Here is a 16,493-nt window from a genome sequence, read left to right as displayed (position 1 = left end):
GTGGGTGGGCTGTATATACGCCCTGTAAACCCTGTGGTGGCTGCACAGTGGCGCTGTGTCATTTATATGATGCATCCACCAACTCACAGCCACCACGGACTTTTTGGGCAAAACCGCACGGTAAAAAGCAGCTGGCTTATCACAGCTTTTCCTTTTGCTGTGAGGTCACCTCCTTTCTGCCATCTGTCAGTGGTGTCCTCACTTCACACTGAGGCTAGGGGGCATTCCGGGGGTGGATTGCAGCCCGTAGTAGGTCGGGCAGAGGATGGGGTGGGCCCAATGAGCTTAATAGTCCCTGGTGCTGCCTGGAAAAACCTCTTTCCCTCCTTCAGTGGAGATTTGCCACTCCTGCAATGCTGCAGGATATTCAGTGAACAAGTGACAAAGTGACAACATCAAGATGCCCCCTTGGAGGCATACTTCTTTTTTTTAATGCTTATCTAGGGTGTTTTAACTCAATCAAGTCTCTGTAAGGCTCTCATTCAGTTCCCAGAGCCAAGATATTATACTCTTTGCCTTAACCCCATCCTGAGAACACTGAGGCTTGGTTCGCACAATGTGGCTGCCCATTGTGTGTTAATTTACCCGTGAGGGCTGTTGCATTGTGCTGTGGGTGCCATTTTGGCATGATAGTTCACTGTGGGTTAATTTACCCACAGGGGCTGTTGTGCTGTGTAGGGCACCCGTGGGCTCCCAGCTTGCCATGGCTTGTGTCATGCAAACCCCAGCGGCAGGGGTTGTTTGAGGGCTAGACAACAGTAAAACAACTCCTGCTACCTAGGTTCGCATTGCACAATCTATGGCAAGCTGGGATCCCGTGGGCGCCTGGTACAACACAACAGCCCCTGCGGGTAAATTAAGCCACAGTGGGCTATCATGACCTGCAAACAGCCCCTGTTGCCCTGGTGTGTTTTCAGCATAAACCTTAGTGGCCCTTCAGACCAGCTGTTCAGTGCTTGATTGTGGGATTCCACATAGAGAGACATTGTGCTGGGTGGCTCCCAAATCTGCCCAGAGTTCGCTTGGCTTGTTGCCCTGTGATCTATTCCTAGCACGCGCGCCCCTTCTTTGCAGCCTAACCCGTATTTCCAGGTCTTGGGGTTTTCTCCTTTTGCTTGCACCCCCCTTGTGAACGAATAAACAACAAATCTCTAGATAGAGCTTCATACCCTGCAAAGCACCTATTCCTGCATCCCGACAGCACCCATTTCAGTATGGTGGTCATCCACCTGCACTGGGAGCTCGCTCGCTTGTCACAAGGGAGGGGGGGAGGGGGTCCTCCACTTTGTGTGCAGAGTTACAATCATGGGGCTGCAGCCTTAATGACTTACCCAGAGGCAATTGTGCTTTGCAGTGGGGCAACAGGGTGGTTAAGGTTGTGGACTTTATTAAACACCTCCTGCTCCCGGGTCACTTTCTATTGTGGCTACTTTGGATTGGCAACCAATAATCACACATAAAACACACACCTCAGATTGCAGCAAGGGTTTAAATTTGCTTGCTCAGAAACCTTCTTTCAGCAAAAAGTCAGCACTCAGTCACACATGTTAGATTCCTGAAAGAGAAATAACTGTGCATTTCACATTCAGGACCTTAAAAAAAAATCTCTCGAGTTGATTTTGAGTTGAGTTTAACCTTTACCTTATTATGAAGATTTATTCGCCTTATTTTAATTTCCAATTTAGGATTCAGTGATATAAAAGGGAGGTGCCTTTCCCTCAAGTAACCAGAGTTCCTCAGATACTCACCCATTACTATTGTCTATGCTCAGCTGCAGCCTTTTGCCAACCGGGCACCCTCCAGATGTGTTGGACTACAGCCCCTATCATCCCCACCCAGCAGGCCTGCATTGGCTATGGATGATGGGAGTTGTAGTCCAACCATCTAGGCCTCATCTACACCTAGCAGGATATTGCACTATAAAAGAGGTATGAAAGCAGTATATAAAAGGCAGGAGCCACACTACTGCTTTATAGTGGTATTGAAGTGCACTGACAACTGTTGGGGCCCATTGACTCATACCATATACTGCTTTCATAACTAGGGTGACCATATGAAAAGGAGGACAGGGCTCCTGTAGCTTTAACAGTTGCATAGAAAGGGAATTTCAGCAGGTGTCATTTGTATGCATGCAGCAGCTGGTGAAATTTCCTCTTCGTCACAACAGTTAAAGCTGCAGGAGCCCTGCCTTCTTTTGTATCTGTTCGCTCTAGCTATACTAGAGTGAGCAGATACAAGAGGGCAGGGCTCCTGCAGGAAGAGGGAATTTCATCAGGTGCTGCATGCATACAAATGACACCTACAGAAATTCCCTTTTCTATACAACTGTTAAAGATACAGGAGCCCTGTCCTCCTTTTCATATGGTCACCCTACCACTACATCCTGCTTGGTGTGGCTCCTGCCTTTTATATACCACTTTCATAGTGCAATATCCTGCTGGGTGTAGATGAGGCCCATTGGGGTGGCTGCCTTCGTAGAAGCCTCCCCTTCCACTGGCTTGCATGTAGGAAAACGTCAAATAAAAATCCTCAATTCAACCCGGAAGCCAGGCAGTGTGTCAGTCTCCTGAAATCCGTCTAGGAGCGAGAGGGGGCGGGAATGAGAAGAACCTTCTCCCCAGCAGCCAATGGGATGCCGGCAGATGGCGAAGGTAAGAAGCCTGTAGCCAGTAGGAGAACGACAGAAACGGGCGGAGACAGAGAACTGGGCGTGAAGACCAGGAAGTGGCGCGTGAACTGTAAACAGACACATGGAGGTTCAGTTAAAGGTACAGGCTCCCCGCCGCTGTCACGGAGGTAGGGACGAGAGAATCGGACAGCTGGGGAGGCAATGTAGAGGGGGCTGTGAAGGGCAAGCTAATGGGGCCTTGACGCAGTGCTTCTCCTAAAAATGAGAGATGTAGTTTGCACATGCTCAGTGACACTCTTTCCCGTATGCACTACTTAATATGTTCCAGGCATCATTACAGCCGTGGAGAATTGTTCCCAGAGCTGTAATTTTAAAACAAGCTTAATGTTTTAAAAAATTATTTGTTGAATTCTGCTAATTGTACCCAGTAAAGGGGAAGGGGGTGGCTTAACGATTGCAGATGCAATGCAATAGAAAGAGCAGTAAAGTAAAACCACGACAGGACCTGGTGTTTACGGTGAGGGAGAAGAGGTGCACGTGATAGCCAGTGTTACTGGTAAAGCTGGGCGCCGAGGCGAGGGGACTGGGTAGGAGACAAGAGGACATTGGCACGCGTTGGACCTCTGCTGAAGCAGTAGGGCTTAAACGTTGTGAATGAGCAGGCCCCGACTGCTATGGCACGTCCTCCTGACTCTGGAAAGCCATTGGGTAGCATGCAATGTTACTTCTATGTAGAGAAGACCCATTGAAATGAATGAGTCTTGAGTTAGTCCTAGCTAATTTAAGTCCCAGACATTTCAGTGGGTCTGCTCTATGCAGAAGTAACACGGGGTACTTCTCATTGTCCCTACTCCCAAGTTGCATAGACTGCCTTTGGTTTTTCAGTTGTACAAGAAAGGCATTTCTGCACGTGTTTAGCAGCATCCTGGGATGCTTTCAGATGAGGCTTTTATCATGCTATCACTCTGCCTCATACTTGGGTTCCAGTCAACAACAACTTCCACTCATATCCTTCTTGTGTTTTCCCACAGTAAAGCCATTAAGGAGAAAAAGTCGGAATAGCTGCACAATGACTTCTGAATGGTAGTGTTATGAGCCTTCTGTCCGGAAGCACCCCTGCCCCAAAGAACACTGGTGCAGTTAGGTAATTTAAAATTCTGGTTTTAGCCATCTTACTTTAAATGGTCTCACAGCCTGCCCCCATCTTTAGATGGTAATGGGTATTAATTACTTCTTTGAAAGGTGCTGTGTTTGGGGGCTCTCCTGCTGCTCATTCTGCCGAGTGGGCCCCTGGATTTTGGCCCTAAAGTCCCACTAGAAAGGAGTTCCCCAGAGTTAAAAGCACTAGTAGGAGAGTTTTAAGGAGATTGAAAAAGGAAAGGAGCAGGAATACCAAAAGGAACCGGAAATCTGCAGGAGAGTAAAATGTAACCCAGAGATGGGGGAAATGATAAATGAACAATTAGGAAAGGATAGGAAAGAGAGGTGGGAGAAATGGGAAGGGGGGTGCACAAGGAACTGTGAATGATGGTAATTGTAGCCCAACACATGTGAAAAGCACCAGCCTGGGGAAGAGTGTCCTGTATGTACCCTGACTCAAATTTAGAGCTGATCTCAGACAGTTTCTGTTCCAGGGGATGGCTTCATCAAAGATGGGGACCAACAGCTGAAGGTATCACCAATGTTCTGAGACCCTGTCTCCAGGTTATGCAACACGGGATGGGTGATAACCCACAGGAGGAGGGGCACCTACAGTTGAAGCTGCTAGAACCAGGAATGAGGGGCAACACTCTGGAGAGCCCCAATTTTCATCCTCCCCACCAGTTGAGCTCTCAAGGACGAGTTCATAAAGAACACACCAGGTATAGAAAAAGTCCAGGCACAATGCTGGGTTATTTGATTACTTTAATTAATTATTTTTCTTGTGGCATGTGTTTGTAATGGCCCATCAGCTGCACTCGCTTCCAGTCAATTTCTGAGCCCAGGTCAAAGTGTTGGTGTTGACCTTTAAAGCCCTAAATGACTTGGGACAAGATTATCTAAAGGTACGTTTCCTCCTGCATGTGCCTGCTTGAATCCTTCGGCCATGTTCAGATGTCCTCCTTCTGATGCCCCCACCAAGGGAAGCTAGTCTGGTGGCTACAAGAGAGGGAGCCTTCTCAGTGGTGGCATCCCACTTATGCAATAAAGTCCTCAAAGAGGTCCACCCGGCATCAATCTTGTTGTCTTTTCGGCACCAAGCAAAAACCTTGCTTTTCCCCCACAGGCATTTTAGAGACCTAGTTCTAGGTTATAACGGCTGTTTTATCAAGTTCTGTGCTGTTTATTGTTTTGTATTGTATTGTATTTTATTGTTTTAAATATTTGTATTGTGTTTTATGTTTTTAAATGTGTTTTAAAATGGCATTTTAGTTTTTTAACGGTTTGTAACCCACCGAGAGAATGTTAGTTATTGAGTGGATTAGAAATGTAATAAATAAAATATATGCATACTACTTAGCTTTTGACAACAGTTCAGCTACAGGATTGCTTTCAGATGAAATTTCTTGCATCCCAAAGATGAACTTATCTCTCTTGCAGGACATAAACCAGTATGTAAAACCGAGCTCATCTGATTCCTTCACGTTATTGTTTGCTTTCCTAGTGGTTTGGCATAAAAAGAGAAGCCCTGTAGTTAAACCTGTGAGCAGACACATCTGGCCCTTTGGGTTTTTTTTGTTGTTGTTCCAATATGAGAAGGAAAAGGGAAATTGGCCAACAGCCCATGCCTGCTAGACCAGGCATGAGGGGAATCAAAGGAGGAAACGTGGCTCTAGGCTAGCCTTGCCCAAGCAGGTGCCCCCTAGAAGTGTTAGACTACAACTCCCATCATCCCCCTATGCTGGCTGGAGATGACTGGAACTATGACTGGAACGGTCCGGAAACTTCAACTGGTGCAAAACAGGGCAGCAAGGTTATTAACAGGGACTGGCCGGCGAGATCACATTACGCCAGTCCTTTTACAACTTCATTGGCTCCCAGTCCAGGTCCGGGCCCAATTCAAAGTGCTGGTATTAACATTTAAAGCCCTAAACGGTTTGGGGCCAGGTTATCTGAAGGAACGCCTCCTCCCATATGTACCTACCCGGACCTTAAGATCATCTACAGGGGGCCTTCTCCATGAGCCCCTGCCAAAGGAAGTGAGGCAGGTGGCTACTAGGAGGAGGGCTTTCTCCGCTGTGGCACCCCGGTTGTGGAACGAGCTCCCCAGAGAGGTCCGCTTGGCGCCTACACTGTACTGCTTTCGTTGCCAGCTGAAGACCTTTTTATTCACTCAGTATTTTAACACTTAATTTTAACTTAAATTTAAATTTTACTGTTTTAACTCTGTATTTTAATCCTATATCAACTTTGCTGTGTGGTTTTATCCTGGTTGCGCTTTTTATACTGTATTTCGTAATTGTGTTTTAAACTGTTGGGTGTTTTACTGTGGTTTTAATTTTTGTGAACCGCCCAGAGAGCTTCGGCTATTGGGCAGTATAAAAATGTAATAAATAAATAAATAAATAAATAAATAAATATAGTTGAATATATCTAGAGGGCACCAGGTTGGAGGAAGTTTCCCTAAGCAGTGGAGAGAAAGAAACCCTGTTGTTGTTTTGCAAAAGTGCAGTTTACTCAGTTCCCTGGCAATACCAGCAATATTGAAAAACAAGAGTTTCTTGGGAAAATGCATACTAATTAGGCCATTACAACTTTATTGTTCTGCATTGCCAAAATAGCGAGATTTTCAGAGTAGCTTGAGAAAGAATTGGTGTCTCCCCTGTCTTGTAAGATAATATTTTGATCTCACCAAACAACAGTCTCTCAGTGAAAGCCTGTCCATCTCTAGATGCAGTATTTAAGCCTTGAGGAAGGTCATGTGTGGCCCACTGCTCTGAAGGTGGTGATGGAAATCAGCTCCAGTTGCCCATAAAACCGTGATTGGCAGAAGGTAGATGTCCAGATGTTTTAGACTTCAACCCCCAGAAGCCCTTGCAAGCATGGCCAATGGTCAGGAATGCTAAGAGTTGAAGTCCAAAACATCTGGAGATGAACTTTCTGTCCACCCCTTCCATAGACAACACTCAGTGTCCTATAACAGCTTTTCCCAACCTGGTGCCCTCCAGATGTGTTGGATTTGCAGTGTTAGAAGTTGCAGCCCGTGACAGCAACCCTGGCCTGGTGAGGGCTACCAGCTGTTTTCTCCTTGCTGCTGCCAGGGGTCTTTATTCTGACCCCCATTATTTTTGCAGAGGCAGAGTCCCTCTTCTCTTCTGCACTTCTCCCTCCCCCTGACTGCACACAGAGATGCTGCTTTAGAAGTATAAGGAGCAAGACGAGCTACTACATAGCTCCAATTTCCTTTGAGGTTTGGCTTTGAGTGAAATTTGCCTTTTGCCAATAACTGAATGAGCGTGCAAATCCACTCTTTCCTTCTTCTTGCTCTTGTCTGCTTCCAGCGCCCAACCACTGAGGAACATTGGAAAAGCTGGCTCTCCCCTAACGTGCTCATACGAAGACGACAGCAGCAGCCGGAAAAAAGCCAAGCTTGCTGGTAGAAGCCATGCTAGTCCAAACCTTGTCCCTCCCTTCTCTCAGATGCTGGAACTACAGGGGATGCCTTATGGACATGCCTTTCCAAGCCTGGATCTCCACAGCCAGTGTTCCTTCAACATGCCACAGTTCAGGAGGACTTCCAGTAACCTCGGGGATGCCCACTCAGCACCATATGTACCCATTTGTGCCCCTGCTGGACCCGGAGAGAATTTGCTGCAATCTCCATCACTGAGCCACCCACTGATGGGATGCTGCCACCAAAACACCCACGAATGCCTGCGTCTCGAGGACAGCGGCAGAGTTACGGCTCTCTACGCCGAGTTGATCAGAGAACTAGAGCGGCAGATGGTGGAGCTGCGGAGGATGCTGGCTTCTCGGGAAGAGGCCGCGGCACGGCAGGAGAAGAGGATCCAAGAGCTGGAGCTGGAGAACCGCAAGCTGAAAGGCCTGCTCCGGAACTTGGAAGAACAGAACGACTTCTTGTCCATCAGGAATGGAGCAGGAGGAACAGCACCGGTCAGAATGGTGCTGGGAACGGGACCCAACCCCTTTGGTTAATAATAATAATAATAATAATAATAATAATAATAATAATAATAATAATAATAATTTTAGTGAGGAATTGGAACTCTGCCTCTTCCAGGCATCCCAGAGTCTGTATTGGCAGATGCAAAAGAAAGTAGTTCGGGGTGACTTTTCAGTGGGGTGACTGAGATGAATGGAGGGAGGGAAGATTGTGGGGATTTGGGCTAGCTGGCCAATAAAGTCCTGGGTACGGGGTAGCCTGGCATAATGGCTAGGGGCCAAACAAGAGGAGGCAATAGGAGATCTATGTGATCAGATCTCCCACATGTTTTTTAAAGAGCAACTTGCAACCCAGAGATGGGCTGGGTTCAGATGCAGGCCACGGCACTAGGGGAGGCCATTTAACCCCTTTGCGCTGGTGCCATGTTCCCAATCAGAATTGCTTTCCGAGCCGTTATGTGCCTTGGGAGAGAAAACACATAGGTACATGTTTTCCCCAGGGAGCAAATAGACTTTCTACTGAGGGGTGGTGAATTTGGATAAGGAGCATGGCATTTGGGGAGAGGATACACACACACACACACACACACACACACACACACACACACACACACACACACACACACCTACCTCCTTAAGCACCAGAATTCCAATGTAAGATAAGCACATCTGTTAATTGTGTGAACTCTTGTTCTTTCGGGAGATTTCCCAGGGATCCTGGCCGGTGTTCAGTTCATGCTCTCTGAGTTTGTTCTTTTCCCCACAGATGTTAAAGAGAGCAATATTCAGTTCCTCAAAAGCCTGGTGGGAATGCTGGAGAATGTCACAGCTACACAGGTAAAGGTCTACACGCAGAGGAATCGTGAAACACTCTCTTTTCTTCTTTGGAGAGTGAACGGGAGTTGTGAATAAGAGTTTTGAGATTTTGCTATTCCATTACATCAAGGGTAGGCAGTATCCACACCAGCGGGGAGGGGACAAGTGTATGACTGTGTTTCCTTGGCCTACTACTCTCCCTTGGCTTCAAAACATATGGATTGCAAAGCTATATGCTGGTTAGGGAGGTCTCTCTCTAGTGGTTGAAGAGGTTACTGCGGGTTTCAACTGCATGGGCACTTTTAAATGCCCATTTTAAATGCATTAAAAAATTAACCTGAGGTGCACACTGCTAGGATCCCCTTAGTATGCATGCCAAGTTTCAGGTGCCTGACAGGCAGGCAGACAGACATCCTTTTTTATTATAGATGGATGTAGGTCAAGGCATTGAAATCATGAAGCCCACAGGAGTAGCCTGCACCCTTGCCATGTGATGATGTATGTAAATGTACTTGCCCTGATGAGAACTGGTATAAGTTTGGAGCATATCAAAACCTAATGATGCTCTAATTTGAATTAAAGAGATTTATGCCAGTTTCCCGCAGTCTGGCCAGAGCATTGTGCTAACAACACAATTGTGGCTTCAAGACCCATACCTGCCACACAGGCTGGAGGGAATCCTGTGGGTCTTTTCTTTCTTAGGGGTGGGATGGTGAGCTTTTTGACAGCGCCAGTAAAGGCTGATGGCTCTGCTTTCGGTGGGGCTGTGAATCCATTCTGGGTTTTAGCCAGAGCCAGTCAGAACTCTAAAGGAGTTATCCAAGGTGTTGAACCTATAGGGTACCTTGAATAGCTCCTTTAGGATTCTGGCTGGTTCTGACTGTCACCTGGAATGGATTCACAACCCAACTGAAATCGGAGCCACTAACCCCCATTGGAGCATATGCTTTGCATGCAGAAGTGCCCAGGTTAGATTCCCAGCATTCCCACCTCAAGAAAGGATCAGGGAGCAGGTGATGGGGAAAGACCATTCTCTGCCTGTCATCCTGGATGGTCACTGCTGGTCAGTGTACCCACTACGTAGCTGGATGGACAAATAGTGTGGGCTGCTATAAATCAGCTTCCTGTGCAGATCTATAGGACAACCAGTTTCCTCTCATGCACATCCTCCATATATATGATTCTCTTCCAGGTCAGCGGTCTCCACTCACCATCCTCTCCAGAAGTTCAGAGGCGTACTCCAGTTCCTAACCCAAATATCTCCCCAGATTGGAGGACCCGAAACACAGTGCCAAGTAGGTTATCGCCCTGGATAAATGCAGAAGACGGATCAAGAAGTCCCATTGGGCTCAATGACACTGCCAGCTTGTGGGACAACAATATACAAGAGAGACTATCCGATGGGACCCCAGTATGGGCATCACCAGTGGAGGTGCGTGATGAGAGAGGAAGCATTTCTCTGATCGGGTGCTGTGATGACATTAAAAATATTATAAAACATTAGTTGGGGAGGAAGATTCGAGAGACCTTGAGCACGAAGCAAAACCCATCCTTTGATTTAGGAGGGAATGGCTCATAAACCAGCATCGCTGTTCAGGCAGAGCAGTGCAATGAGTTCAGGTCTCTTAACAGTGCAATACTATAGGTGTCTTCTCAGAAGTAAGTTCATTGAGTTCAGTGGGACTTGTTCCCACTAAGTGGGTCTAGGGGTGCAGCCTAAGTTGGCCAAGTGAAAGCCTGTAGCTCAGCCTTCCTCAACCTGGGGCGCTCCAGATGTGTTGGACTGCATCTCCCAGAATGCCCCAGCCAGCAGAGCTGGCTGGGGCATTCTGGGAGTTGTAGTCCAACACATCTGGAGCGCCCCAGGTTGAGGAAGGCTGCTGTAGCTGAACTTGACCATTCAGCATTCCCTCTGCCAGTTTCCCTCTGCCTGTAATGCGACAGTTCCGTTGACCACTGAGATAACGGAATAGCATTTGGAAACACTTGCTCAGGGCACAGTGTTACGTCTCGTGTTTGCAAAATATGAGCTTGGCCCTTCTACCCATTTTCAAACTTGGGGAGGAAAATGCAAAATACAATGTAGTGAGATACCTGCCTTGAAGGTCACATGGAATGAAAGGTGGTGTGCCTGTTCATAGCGGCATAGGAAGGGCTCTGCTGGATTAAACCACAGGCCTACCTACTCTAGCATCCAGTTTTCCACAGTGGCCAACAAATGCCGTTGGGAGGCCCAGAAGCAGGACATGAGGGCAGTAGCCCTCTCCTGGTGTTGATAACAAGCCACTGGTATTCAGAGGTATACCGCCTCTGACCCTGGAGTTTCCATATAGTAGAGCTGGTAGGCAACCTTATATTTCATGAATTTGTCTTGTCCCCTTTTAAAGCCATTTTTATTTACTTATTTATTTATTTTATTTATTTATTACATTTTTATACCGCCCAATAGCCGGAGCTCTCTGGCCAATGGCTTTTACCACATATTGTAGCAGTGAATTCCACAGTTGATAACTATGTGCTGGACACCATTCTACATTCCAGGGCTGAACCTACTTTGAAAGAGAGACATATACTTTCAGAAGGAGCCAGGAAAGGCAGTGCAATGCAGTACCTGCACTGAAGATTAAAATATCAGAATAAAAGTTGGTGTGTATGCTCAGGACATCATTCTATGTATCAAGTTCAGAACCAACCTCCACCCCTGCCTTACTTTCCAGAGAACTAGGAGTAAGTTAGTCCACTGTATCTTTATTATTATGGATATGGGAAACGGCAGAAGAGCAATCAAACTCAGGACTGTTGGGAAACTTTGGGCAGTATCCAATGGTACTCCTGCACAGAGTAAACCCATTAAAGTGAATGGGCCTAGTCTGGGTAGGACTACCATCGGATACTGTTCTTTAAGCGCTACCTCCTGTGAAGTCTAAGCCAGTTAAGAAAAATGCAGTTAATTAGGATCTATGAACAGAAGGCCACTTGAGGAATGAAAATTCATACATAGAAATGGCTGGGATTATCACATGATGCTAACTACTGAAATCAGTAGTGGTGGTCGTCAACCTGCATCACTTGCCCTAATTTCAAAAGGCCTCTGCAAGCCATCAGTTCAGACCTCTGGGCAAGAGGGATATGTTCTGCGCGTGTTGGATCCAGGATCTGCCTTCCACAAGAGGAAGGCCTCTGCTCACAGAAGGAACCTTTGCCCAACTTTTGAGGATCTTCCCTCACCATTCAGCAGGATCTTCTGACTCTGTCCAGCATTTTCAGAGGGCTGGAGGGGCTGCTACCGGAAGAAGGGTTGGAGAAGGCAACTTCCACCAGTGCAGCTGATCCAAGTTAAATCTGGATCCAACCCGCCATGTTTCACTGTCAGCTCCCTATCTTCAAGCAGGCTTTTTTATTGTGATGTGCATTGCACCTTTCCCAAACAGTGCAGGAATCAAGTTGGGATTTGTCCTTGCGTTGCTATTTGCATTTTCCTCTCCCTACCCTCTTTTGAAAATGGGCACGGGGGCTGAGCGTGAAGTGCCAAAGCAGAACACGCTTTGCAAAGAAGAGGCAACTTTTGGTCATTATGCAATTGCAGTCCTATGCTTATTATTACTCCAAAGCAATCGTCCTGAGTTCAATGGGATCTACTCCCAAGTATGGATGGATAGGATTGCAACCAGTTATTTGAATCATTAACTTAGTGCAGATTTTATTTTAGTGACACACACACACACACACACACAGTGCCCTGTTTATACAAGTGTAAAGTATTATTCTTTTTCAGCCTAGTGGGTCTCAAAACAACCAAAGATCCACATGGAATACTGAGAAGGTAAACAAACCCATGGTGGAAACCCAACTGAATACAGATGTTCTTGTAGAGTCAAGCTTCACTGATGCTGAAGTTGGGGGAGATTAAGCCCAACTAAAGTAAAATACAACTTGGCCCTGTTCTGAAGATATTCCTGCATCAGAATCAAGCCTCCTTAGATGCACAGGAGGGAGAAAAGAGTGGGTCTTCAACACCGAAGTCCAGCTTTAGATTAACATAATATCTTCCTGTTGGACAGGAGAACGGCAGAGGCAAGCTGGAACTGGTCCCCAACTCACGAGTCTACATCAGCCACCACCAGCTGGAGGACCTGTCCCAGGTCTCCACCGACAAACCTGAGTTGATGACCCGACGTCTGCTGGATTACTTCTTCTCTCGAGAAACTCTTGCCCGATCTTCAGCCACTGGACAGCGCATCGCCCACAACAACCTGACCATGGAGAAGCCTATTCCCCTTCCGGTTGCTGTGGTAAATGCTATAAAAGGTAGTGGATGGGGTGTAGCAAGATGAAATCTCATCTAACACTGGGATGGGGGTGGGGTGGGGTGGGGGGAGAAAGCGAAGTGTGAGTAGGTTGACCTACTTCCTGACACAATTTGATTCTAACAGTTAAGCCTCTCTTGCTTTATTGTCTGAGTAGGTACCCTGGGTTGTATTCAGTCCAAGTTAAATAGAGTAGGATATTTAAAATAGACCATTGAAATGAATGGCACTAAACTAACATTGGATACAACCTCCTGTTACAGACCCTCCCGTCATCAGGGAGCCAGAATTCCAGAGAATCCTGGCTTACCATGAACGAGCTGCATACTCATGCACACAACCAATTCATTCCCACTTGGGTCTTCTCAGTAACGAGACTGGTCAAGCTACCAGAAATTGAAAACTTAGTGTGTTATGTGAACTGGGGTCCTGGCTTGTTGCTCCCAAACAACTTGGGACCAGGATACCTGAGAGTGCGCCTTCTCCCCAACCAACCTTCCTGGTCACTGAGGTCATACAAGGGTCTGCTCCTGGTGGTTCCACATAGATCCATCCTCTGATTGGAGTCCACCAGGGGAAGAGCCTTCAGCGTGGTGGCGCCCCTCCTGTGGAATTCCCCGCCTCCGGAGGTCAGGCAGGCACCAACTTTGTACTCCTTTCGGTGCCTCCTGAAAACATCATTATTCCAGGAAGCCTTCCCTTAATGTCCAGCCATGAGTCACTGTGTTTGCTTCTTTTAAAATCTGTTTTAAGTGTTTTATTCTGTTTTTATTTTCATTTTATCTTGTACACCGCTCCGAAATTTTCAATGGGGGGCGGTATATAAATATTGTAAATAAATAAACAAGCCAGAATTTGTAAATCAAAAACAACCGCTGGTTTACAATGCTGGCTTCTAAGAGGCACCTCAAGACAGGAATCCTGGGTTTGGATCAGGGTTGCTAATAATTACTGACCTTAAAAATTTTTTTTTTTATTTAAATCAGATTTTTTAAAAATTTAAATCAAATTTCACAATTTTCTTAGAACAGTTAGTTAAAAAAGGGACTAGTTCAAAGACGTCGTCATGAATACTAATTATACAACTTCCAATTATATTCTGTGAATACGTTAACAGCAGTTTCTGGAGATGTGAGCTAACCTGATGAGTCCTACTCTACATTGTAGGTCACATACAGAAGTGTATGTGTTCTCTCTCTCCCTGCCTTGACTCTGCTAAGTACAAAGATAAGAGAAGGTCAAAGAATAGAGAATTTAGGGAAGAGAATGCAAGGCTATGGGGGTGGGGGATAGAAAGTGAAACAAAAAGCGAACAGAACACTGAAACTTCTGCTGCATGTATCCTCCATGGAAGGATAGCGTTGAAGCCGCCAGCCATAAAAGAGACCTCATTTGGAAATACGTTGTTTCTGTACCTGCTGTGATTAAAATTGCCTAAGTTTAAAAGGAATTTTACATGTATCTAAAAACTGTAATAGTTAACCATTCAAAAATCCATGTGTGTTTTGTTAAATGTTTTTTTTCTGGTTAGTTTTCTTCTTTAACAATCTTATTAATGCAATTTAAATGCCTGTTTGTTGGTGTTGATTCTGGCACATCATGACAAAAAATATGATTAATTGAACAATCGTATACCTACTTTCTAATCACATCTACTTCTCTGAATATGTATTAAGGTTGTTATATTAAACATTAATGTACTTCTACTTTAAAAAATGATGATTAAATAGAATCTTCCTCACTAGTGATTTAAACTGCGATTTAAAGAATTAAAACAGAGTCCTTCAGAGAAGCAATTTAAATTTAGTTTAAATCAATTTGATTTAAATCAAATCAACCCTGGTTTGGATGACACACTAAGCTTTCTGTTTTCGGTTCATTGAGCTGCTCCGGCAGGCAGAACACAAGTGGGACTGAACAGGCTGCAGAATGAATCCAGAATCCTGGTTTACCACTGAGTACGAACATGGCTGGCGTGCGTCACTGAGAATTACACACAACTAAATCTCTCTGTTCTCTTGTTGTCCTTCTACCCTCTCTACAGAGTATGTCACCAAAACATGTGGCAGAAGCTGCAATTTCAACGCCGTAATCAACAGCAAATGTGGGACCTCCCGAAGGGCAGTTAAGAAAATGATTGCCCCTGACAATGAAATTGGATTGAACGGAGCTACAGCCAAGACTTTCCAGGAACCCCTCAGAGGGTAGCAGAAGGGTGCATTTGCAGGACAGAGACCAAGATGGCATGGATTTGGATCCCCTCTTATGCAGTAATACAGGAAGATGTAGGAAATCGCTGATGAAGAGTGTCTTAAAGATCCAGCAGGTGGAGATGGAATTCATCATCTTAGGAGACCTTTGAATAGATGGGCCAAAAGATGAGGTAGATTTCCCTGTGGCAGGGTTTTTTGTGTATGGGGGGAGGGAGGGATAGTGACTCCCAGATATTTTTGAGAGAAGCAGCTGTCCGGGCTGACAAAGGCACTACAAAGCCTTCTGTTTTCCCTACTCTAGTACCTGGGATTTGTTTAAAGCCCAAAATGTACTATCTTCTACATGCCCATACATTATGCAGGTGTGGGCAACCCACAGCCCTCTAGATATTTGGGCCTACAAGTCCCATCACTCCTAGTCAGCATAGGTGAGGGATGATGGGAGCTATAGGCCAAAAGCTCTGAAGGGCCATCAGTTGTCCACCCTTAAGTTATGGCCTCTCCCCTTAACCCCAAAATGGCCCCACCACACTCCCAGATACATTTTTTCCCAATTTACTAGGGTTTCATACCAAAATTTACCATCAGCTGCAGGCTGTTTGATCCTCCTAAAGCGAAAAAAAGCGAAACCTCACAAGAGATGGCAAAAACCAAGAGGTAGAAAAAAAGTGGGTTTTTTTTAATGCAATAAAAAGAACTCCAACGCGTTTTGAACCCTTAGGTCCTTCTTCAGAGTAATTTGTTAAAATGTCAGGGATACTGTCTGCTTCATAACCGTTTCCTACATAGCAGAGGAGACTGGGGATTATGAAGCAGACGGTATCCTGTACATTCTAACAAATGACCCTGAGGAAGGACCGAAGAGTTTAATCCTCCTAGCCTTGTAATGGGGCCCATGAAACTCTTAATCACTATTACTTAGGGCTTACTCCCAGGTGAAGAGCCTCGTGTGGTGCAGAGTGGTAAGCAGCAGTTACTGCAGCCGAAACTCTCCCCACGGCCTGAGTTCAATCCCAGCGGAAGCTGGTTCTCAGGTGGTCGACTCAGCCTTCCATCCTTCCAAGGTCGGTAAAATGAGTACCCAGCTAGCTGGGGGAAAGGTAACTGGGACTAGGGAAGGCAATGGCAAACCACCCCGCTACAAAGTCTGCCAAGAAAACGTCAGCGAAAGCAGGCTTCCCTCTAGGGGTCAGCAATGACTCAAGTGCTTGCATGAGACGTTCCTTTCCTTTTCCTACTCCCAGGTATGTGTGCACAGGATTGCAGCCCAAGACAGGTACCCATCATAAGCCAGCCAGTGGGGATTTGAACTCCCACCCATTCTCTCTAACAAAGAGCTCTATACAGACATCAGCGGTACTATGTGTTACTGATGGAAGAACGTGTCAGGCTTTCACTTCTAATAAGTGTTGTATTTCTTGTAAA

General features: G+C 46.0%; 1 protein-coding gene across 2 annotated transcripts; it reads left to right on the top strand.

The window, feature by feature from the left end:
- Positions 1–2,674: 2,674 nt before the first annotated feature.
- On the top strand, positions 2,675–16,450 carry LOC134406083 (uncharacterized). Of its 2 annotated transcripts, none has more exons than XM_063137337.1 (8): positions 2,675–2,768; positions 3,661–3,773; positions 4,264–4,491; positions 7,111–7,760; positions 8,499–8,569; positions 9,741–9,980; positions 12,610–12,856; positions 14,900–16,450. In XM_063137337.1, the coding sequence occupies exons 2-8, from the start codon at positions 3,721–3,723 to the stop codon at positions 15,061–15,063; spliced, it is 1,653 nt and encodes a 550-aa protein (XP_062993407.1). In that variant the 5' UTR covers positions 2,675–2,768; positions 3,661–3,720; the 3' UTR covers positions 15,064–16,450. The 2 variants fall into 2 exon arrangements, with proteins under 2 accessions (XP_062993407.1, XP_062993406.1); XM_063137336.1 differs by having other exon boundaries at positions 2,675–2,796.
- The last annotated feature ends 43 nt before the right edge of the window (positions 16,451–16,493 follow it).

This window comes from Elgaria multicarinata, chromosome 11, assembly GCF_023053635.1.
Source record: "Elgaria multicarinata webbii isolate HBS135686 ecotype San Diego chromosome 11, rElgMul1.1.pri, whole genome shotgun sequence".
Taxonomy (NCBI): domain Eukaryota; kingdom Metazoa; phylum Chordata; class Lepidosauria; order Squamata; family Anguidae; genus Elgaria; species Elgaria multicarinata.
Note: the sequence above shows the minus strand (reverse complement) of the source record. Positions and strands in the feature narration are given on the sequence as shown.